General features: G+C 48.8%; 1 protein-coding gene across 1 annotated transcript; it reads right to left on the reverse strand.

Annotated features, from left to right (window-relative positions):
* Positions 1 to 682: 682 nt before the first annotated feature.
* Positions 683 to 3,658, reverse strand: LOC104165342 (androgen receptor-like). The gene is made up of 4 exons (XM_009704937.1): positions 3,518 to 3,658; positions 2,515 to 2,645; positions 2,025 to 2,182; positions 683 to 1,034 (listed from the first exon to the last, which is right to left on the reverse strand). The coding sequence occupies exons 1-4, from the start codon at positions 3,631 to 3,633 to the stop codon at positions 879 to 881; spliced, it is 561 nt and encodes a 186-aa protein (XP_009703239.1). The 5' UTR covers positions 3,634 to 3,658; the 3' UTR covers positions 683 to 878.
* Between the last annotated feature and the right edge of the window lie 4,856 nt (positions 3,659 to 8,514).

Raw genomic sequence — 8,514 nt, forward strand, 5'->3', positions numbered from 1 at the left:
AGCTGTCGAGGACGGGAATGTGACTGCTGAGCGTCCGGGCATCTGTGGGGCAGACCGAGATCCAGCTTGATTGGCCGTAGGAAAAACATCCCAGGTGGAAAAGAGTAGCCATGCACCACCTTTGGGAATTTCCAAAGGCCATCTTCCTCTCCAGCCCTTTTGCCGACAACCCCGTAACACTCCATCAGTGAATGTTAACGCTCGTCCGTGCCGCTGCGCAGGCAGGTCTGCGGGGCCGCAGGCAGCGGCGTGCTGTGCGGAGCAGACCCCACAACGGCTGCACAGCAGCTTTCTGACCCGGCAGCAGGTCCTGTAAATTCATCAGGCTGCAAATTCGTCTTGTCCTCGCAACTCTTCTCTGTTTCTCTACTGCAACATTTTAACTCGTCTGCTTCCCAGCACCATAATGCAAATAAAAAGTCCCAAAGGAGGCCAGTAAAGTAACTCACACCCAAACTTAGAGGTTCAACCTGCTTCTTGTCTTGCTCTGTTTTTAAAAAAACACCCAAACCCAACAGCTGCTGGCATTTCTCCTGATGTCCCGTGGCCCTGGGCCACTAAAAGTCACTGTGGAAAACACACAAAGGAGTGAGCGTAGACACGGTGCCGCTGCCACCGTGCCACAGTCCCCTGTCCCAGCACAGCAAGCCAGTCAAATCTCGGCAGAAGCCGTGGCACATCGTTCAGTTCAGAGGTACCTCAGGAAAAAAAAGAAGTCTCCGGAACCCCAGCAAGTAGTCGTTTGTTACTGTCCATCTTCTTGGCACACTGCCTCTGTGGAGGGGATTCCCCAAGGCACTGCAGTACAGTAGTGCAGAAATAACAGGCAGGAGATGGCTGAAATGGGGGTGGCAGAACTGGGAGGTCCCTCCGGAAGATCACTGTGCGTGGAAGTAGATAGGCTTGACTTTTCCAGACAGGATCTTGGGAACCTGCACAGAGATGATCTCGGCCATCATTTCAGGGTAGTCCACGCTCACCATATGTGCCTTAATTAAAAGGTCAAATGTAAACTGATGCAGATCCTTGGCAATCTGGGAAAGGAAGAAAGTTTGTTAAACGAGAAGTCCCCGGTCAGCAATTTCTCTGGGAAGATACCGAGCAGATATCGGCAGGCACAGCAGGTCAGGGCTGGACCTTGCTGCAGCGGGACCTGCTTTGCTCTCTGGCCATCACTGCCTCGCTAGCAGTTATCAGACGGCAGGTCTGAATCCCGAGGACGAGCGAGGGAACTACCCAGCCTGGGAGCATGTAGCGTATTTTGCCATGGTCCTTCATGCTCCGACATTACCGAGTCCCACAAAAACGGGTATGTATAAAAACGACACTTACTTACTCCTACAGAAACTTGTTTTACTGCGTGCAGATGCTGCTGACTTCACTTAACTTACTTTTTGCTTGTAGACATATAAGTGTATGGGCATGGAGCTGAGCCCCAGGAAAGAGGCAAGGGCTAGCTCACTTTAAGTCACAAATAGAGAGTTTGTTTTCACTGCTGTAATCAGAAAAGACTTATTGGGAGCACTGAGATTTTGAGCTGTTCTGCTAGGCTGACAATGGAGAAGTATTGTCTAGAAAGGGCTTTTCATTGCTAAAAAAGGCAGCCCATCAACCCAAGCACAAGAGTAGTTACTGCAGGGAGCAACAGACACCGATAACTGTCACTCGCTCCACAGTCAGTGTCTGTCTTTTCTCTGTCACTTCATCTGGGAGCACGCTGCAATACTGTCCCTGCAAAGGTGTGCCACGAGTTAAAAATCCAAGCACAAGGAACCACAGAGTCATCCAACAGCCCAGGCTGGAAGGGACCTGGAAAGGTCACCTGGTCCAACCTTCCCTGGGAAAGGGAGCCTGGATGAGACTGTCTCCTGCCCTGTCCAACTGCATCTTGAAAACCTCCAGTGATGAGGACTACCACGACCCTGGGGAAGTTGTCCCAGTGAATGATCACTCTCACTGCAAAAAGTTTCTGTCTTACACCATTTCTTATGTGTATAGATAGACATTTCACTGTCCTCTCTTACAGGATGCACGGAGTCCAGGACCTTGGTGAGCTGGTAAAATCGCCGAGAGCAGGAGGTAGGGTTCTTCCTCTTGCAAGCGATGATACGGTCAAGTTCCTTAATGTAATTCATTCGAAGTTCATCAAAGAGCTTCTGGTTCTTCAGGCCGTCCACTGGAACTGGATGGAACACGGGAAGGAAACAGGACAAGTTGCCCAGAGAGCGGAGAGAATAAAAGAGGAAGAGGAAGGCTGAAGAAGCAGTCGGTGCAGACCCAAGAGGAAAGATCTGCTACTGCAATGGCCCTCACTCTGACCAGCTTGTTGGACTACTGCTAACCCAAGGACCCTTGTTCAGCACCCGTTAAACAAGAGGCAATCTCGCAACCTGCAGATCCCCCCCTTGGGAAGTACGGGTCCATGCACATGCACAGGGAAAGCACCAGACACCTCCAGGGCGATGCACTGTAGAGCAACTGGGGATCTGTTGAGGAGAGGATGCGAGTACTTACTAATACTGAAGAAGAGTAGAGCCTTCATGCAGAGAAACTCCTGGGGTGTGATCTGAAGCCACCCGAACTCCTGAGAGAGATGCCGCATCCTGATGCATTGGCTGTACATTCTGGATTTGTGCATCCGGTACCTGGCAGGGCAAGACGCATAACGCACGGCAAGGAGATCAAAGCGTTGCCCGTGTGATGTTGGGGGGAGGACACCCTCTGCCCGACCCAGCAATCCCAGCCTCGCCGGGCACATCCCCGCTGCCAAGAGCTCTGTTTTGGGGGATGCTGGCAGCAACAGGCCTGCATGCAGGGGAGGAATGTTTTCCAAAACGCCCATGTGTAATCCTCTTTGTCTGGAAACGGATGACTACCTGGGATTTGCAGGGTTCGTTTCACCCTCTGCCTTCCTGAAAACGACTCCAGTGATTCACCAAATGTGGCTATCCAGGAGGGATATGAAGCTGAGCTTGGAGCTCTCGGAGAAAAGGTGTGGGTTTGCCTGTTGCTGTCCTTAGTTACTGTTTTTAAGCTCTTCTACTTTAACGTCAACAAACCCTCCCCAACTCTAAGCTGATGGTACATCAGAGAGAACCCATCAGGAACTTACAATAAACGTTTGATCCTGTTTCTGCTTGCTCCAGCTGATCAACCAAGCTGAAAGCAGGAACTCAGCCCCCTTAGGAAAAAGGCAGGTCTGTATGGACCAGCCCTTCAGACCCAGCACCGGCCCTCGCTGGTGCCCTGATGGAAATCAAACGCAAGGCAAGGCTGAGGGAAAGGGAAGAAGGACCAGGAGAGACATTGCAACTCTCCTTATCGCTCCTGGAGATCACTGCGGAGCAACTAGATGGCAAAAGCAGGGCCCTCCTATGCTTTGTCGGTCAGCTCTGAAAGCACGATTACTCAAGCTGTACATTTTGTAATGAAAGCAAATTCCTTGTCCCGTTCTCATTTCTCACCTAGTCTAACCCAGATAAAGCAAAACGTTAGAAAGTTGTTATTTCACACTTACTCATTGAAGACCAAATCTGGAGCGAAGTAAAGCATCCTGGAATTGACGTTGGTGAAAGATCTCCAACCCATAGCAAAAACCATAAGGCCCATCCAAGAGTACTGGATTATTGACATCTGGTCATCCACATGCAGGTTGCGAAATCCTATTAAGAAATGAGAGGGATGTTACAAATTAATACCGGGTTCCTGCAGTTACCAGGACTGTTTTCATGCAGACTCCAGCTCTCCTGCAGTGTTCCTGCTATGACAAGGCGGTCCACAGCCGATCCTCAGCTCCTCCCAGGACACACACACACAGCTGGGCGACATGACCACAGCGTCAGCAGCCAGGGGCTCACACCCTGATGGGCAACCAGAAACAGCTGAAGCACAAAACGGTAAGTGGAAGGGGAGAAAGGGGATCCCCAGACACGAGGAGGGGATGAAGACCAGGTAAAAAACCCAAGGAGCAAAGCCTTTTAAAGGAAAGCAGTGACAAGTGGTAACAAATGACATCTTCCCTCTAAGGGTCTCAGAGATCATCGCAAATTGTATTTGCAGGCTTTGCAAGACCCAGTGAAGTGAACAAGCATCATTCTGCAACAGACTGGACAAAAAAGATACAGCAGGATGGGACTGAGTGACTTCCCAAAGTCCCTGAGGACATCCACTCACACCAGCCTCGCCTGCCACAGCCCTCATTTCTGGCACTAACGAGACACCGCGACCGACCGAGCCTTGCTGGGCCATGGGCTCTGCGGTCACGGCGTAGCCCCCAAAGCCTCCGCTCCCAAACACGCACAGTTACCATGGGACATCGTATGTCAAAAGTGAGTGAAATAAAAAGCTGACGAGGATTTGGTTGCTTTGTTCTGCTAGCAGAAATAAATCAGCGGAAGGGGAGCGGGAGCCCCAGCAGCGACACAATGAACCGTACCACGTTCTCCGGGCACTGAGGCAGACGCAAGCCCTCATTAACCAATTACCCCTTCGGTGCAATTCTCGCACTATTTTCAACCCGTTAGGACTTGACCAAACTTAAGTAAACGGATTTTAATGTAGAATTCTCAGAGCCAGCAAGTAACCCCGAGGCCTCATCAGACAGTTAACAGATTGCTTCCATTTCTCTGTCAAATACACAATGCATTTATCTAATGACTATGAAAATGAATATGAAAACCTCTGATGAATCACAAGCTAAACAAAAATATCCATTAAATGCAAATCAGTATTCCCAGATGGTGGTTGACAGTTAAAGCCCAGGCATGTTTACAACATACGCACAAACATCACCTCCAACACCATACTTTTTTTCCAGATACTTGTAAGTAGTCAAATGTAATCTGGTTTCAAGAAAATCGTACGTTATTTCAATCAAATATTAAAGCAGCTCTAACATCTCCAGTGTATAATTACAATCCATTGAGGCAAGCATCTGTCTCTTGCTTGGGAAGCTGTCAACTGCAAATGAGCACAAGTCATGTTTTATTGCTGACTAAACTTTCTTTACATTTGTACGTTTTTCCTTTCAGCTTGCATGTCAACGGATTAAAAAACTGAAGTCTGCGCTCAAGTAGTGTCCTACCGAACCCAAATTGGAGATTTCCATCCGGAGAGCTCTTGGCTACCGGCTGGACATGAACCTTCTGGCAGCCAGAGGGAAACTTGTTCACAGCACACAAGTACGGACGAGGCATCTGGGCAACTCAAGGACTTCACAAAATCAGTCATACTCATCTCTAGGACGTGTCTAAGTTAGATTTTCACATTTAATTACAGTATAGCATGCTATAAAAAACCCCTATTTATCCAGTAAATCTGGTCAGAGATGAATTCACCGCCTAGCAAAACCTAAGCCATTCACAGTGACTGCTTCCTTGAATTTCCTCCTGCTCCATACTTGCCACTGTTCTCTTTCCTTGCCTAGACTTTCTGAAAAGATTGGAAATACCTGAGTTACTTGAAGAGGAGCCATGCTGCTGGCCCCTCCAGTTGAGACTTTGCAGTGAGATGGTGCCAGGAACGCTCCCACACCGGCACCCCCGTGGTGAGGATGAGCATTTCGTCAGTCTGCCACACACTCAGCCCCCCCACATCCATAAGGTTGGATTTTTTCCCCCTTTTTAAATTGCTCTTTGAAGGAAAAAACACATCTTGTCCTCTGAGGGAATGAGCAGACAACGTTCTATTAAAAACCAGAGTGAACACGGAAGAGCAGATCAAACTGAAGACGGACAGCCAAAACTTCTCCCGTGGTCCGAAGGAAGCTCTGGAGCAGGCTCCGGCGAGGACACACACCCCGGCGCACTCGGGCCAAGGAGCTCCCCAGGAACGATGCTCTTAACCACGCAGACAAGAAAATCCTCTGCATACAAACGTATTTATGAGAGCAGGTGCTCTGTCTTCAAAAGCGATGGAAGAACTTCCCAATGAGAAGCTGGGCCCCAGAGGTGCTGTAGGGCCAGAAATGAACTGCGAGCCAAGGCACGATGGAGAGGATGAGGTGCGGGAGGAAGAAGGCAAACCAGAGGTCTCTGATGTTTGGCTTTCCTCATGCCTACATTCTGGGAGTGAGGCTCATAAATCCTACCACCAGAGGAAACCTATACTCTGCATGTGACATGGAGACAAACAAACCCGTGAATGGCGAACTCGGTGAAATGTAACCCCCAGCCACACAAACGATCCATCCCCCTTCTGCTGGGTTCAGCACCAACAGGACAAAGCCACTGGAAACACCAACATCTATGGCGGAACCTCCTCACCCTGCTCGGCCCGTCGTGATGCCGCAAGCACTGCCCGTACCCACGCCCGCGCAAACCAGCGCCGAAGCCGCCTCGGCAGGCAGCGGTTCTCATCTGGGACTGACGTTCACCCAGTATCAGCTTCCAACCTATCTGGGGAAAGGATTCCTTGCTTTTGCTCTTTGCTATGAGAAGGATTTTGGTGCACTTGTTCATTACACCCTGCTCGGCCCGTCGTGATGCCGCAAGCACTGCCCGTACCCACGCCCGCGCAAACCAGCGCCGAAGACGCCTCGGCAGGCAGCGGTTCTCATCTGGGACTGACGTTCACCCAGTATCAGCTTCCAACCTATCTGGGGAAAGGATTCCTTGCTTTTGCTCTTTGCTATGAGAAGGATTTTGGTGCACTTGTTCATTACCTTGCAATTATGTTCACTAAAAAAAAAATACTTGTGCAAGCTTTATCAGTGTTTAATGAAAGGTATTATTTGAACACAGCAGTTTTGTTGTTACAGGACTTAAAAGTTTGCTTTCTGCTTGTCCACAAAAACATGTCCTAGAAACACAGAGGCCGACCGCTTCCAGTTTCTGAGCTGAAATGCCTTGAAACAAAAACGATTTTCAGAAACCAGATACCTGTTGTTTTGTGGAAACCTCCCCGCTCCAGGCATCTTAGATGATGTACGGTCAAAATGTAAAAGATGTAAAAGAAACTACGTACAAACCTAATGCCACAATATATCGTTAAAGTTTTAGTATTGGCAGAGTTTGAAGAGACCCAGATGAAGATACTTTCTACAGAAAGAAATCATAGCAAAAGTAAAATTAAATTTACTGATGACTTGAAAAATGTCAATGCATAACCTTTTTCTTGTGAATAATCTTAAAGCAGCGCAGTTTGGAAGTCAATTCTTTATCTCCTCTCTTGATGCCCTGCTGTGCCAGAATGGTATCTTCATAACAGATCAGCAACTGAACACCTCAGGTGTAAAGTAACATTTCTAATATAAGCAAATACTCCTTTTTTATCCAGAAATTTTACTGTTCAGAGAATGGGAAAAGATCACAATTAATTGCAACGTTAAAGGGTGAGTTAGATATATTGTAAGGCAGGATGTTTGAAACAGAAAAGCAAGCAAGCAAGCGATGGTTTGGAAGACCCCCAGAGCCCTAACTAACGGCAAGCAGGCAGAGATTTTGCAACAGCTCTAACAGGTCCCTCTCCCGTGGTACCAGGTGGAATATTTCACCTGAGCACACGTGCGCCGAGCTGTTACAAACGCGAAGGGCGTCCAGCTGCCCCAGGGGCAGCAGCGCCGCAGCCTGCGCCTGCCCTCCCACCCCTCCGCCCTCAGCCTGCCCTTCCCCACGCACTCGCAGCCCCGCTGTTCTCTACAAACGCCTTCGGGAATGAACCGAAGGCTTTTTGTTTGCTGCCAGTTAAAATGATCTTTAAACTAATGCGTTTGAGTGCTGCTCTAAATTAACTGTAACGCCTTTACTGAACCTATGTGTAAGGAAAAGGGAAAATACATCCTCTTTCCACTTACCTGGAAGTGGACAGATTTTACAGATCTCATCAGATTTTTTTAATTCTGTGTTTCAGCAGCTTTCTTGGCAAGCCGTGGTTATTTAATCTTCCTTTTTCAGGGAAACCACAGTTTGATTCTACCTTCTCCTATGCAGAATTTCAGTTGTGTAGGGTCCAAAGGGATTTGGACCAACATTACATTTTCTCCACTAGACAGAGGCTGATATTGCTACTGCAGGCAAGCGGGATTCAGAAATGCTCCCACCTGATCCAGTCTTGTTTCTAGGATATCAGTGAAACCTCACTGGAAGGAGTGCAGCAACGCCTTGCTGCATATGAATCACTTGTGGTCTACACATGATGTTCAATGCAGGATGCAAGGTTAATAATCACCTATTAACCAATATTAATCAACTGCAGTACTACCAGGCTGAGGCTACCTCTAGTACAGGTGCAAGTTCCCCCTCCTCCCACCAGCAGCAGTCACTGGAAAGTAAAACCTTTACCCCCGTACATTGATATATATCTTAACTGACAGGCAGGGCTGCTTATGTTTAGTTAAGCCAATGCTTGTGCCAGCCGTGCTTCGTTAATGGGGAGAGGGGAAGAGGGGACAACATTCGCACCCTTGCTGTGGACCCGCTGAGGACCACGCAGCACTTCCAGCAGAGCTGACGCCCGCTGCAGAGCTGCTGGCGCGGCAGGGCACAGAGCAAGGTTCGCCTGCTCGGCACCAGAACA

This window comes from Cariama cristata, unplaced genomic scaffold (genome assembly GCF_000690535.1).
Source record: "Cariama cristata isolate BGI_N322 unplaced genomic scaffold, ASM69053v1 scaffold25907, whole genome shotgun sequence".
Lineage (NCBI taxonomy): Eukaryota > Metazoa > Chordata > Aves > Cariamiformes > Cariamidae > Cariama > Cariama cristata.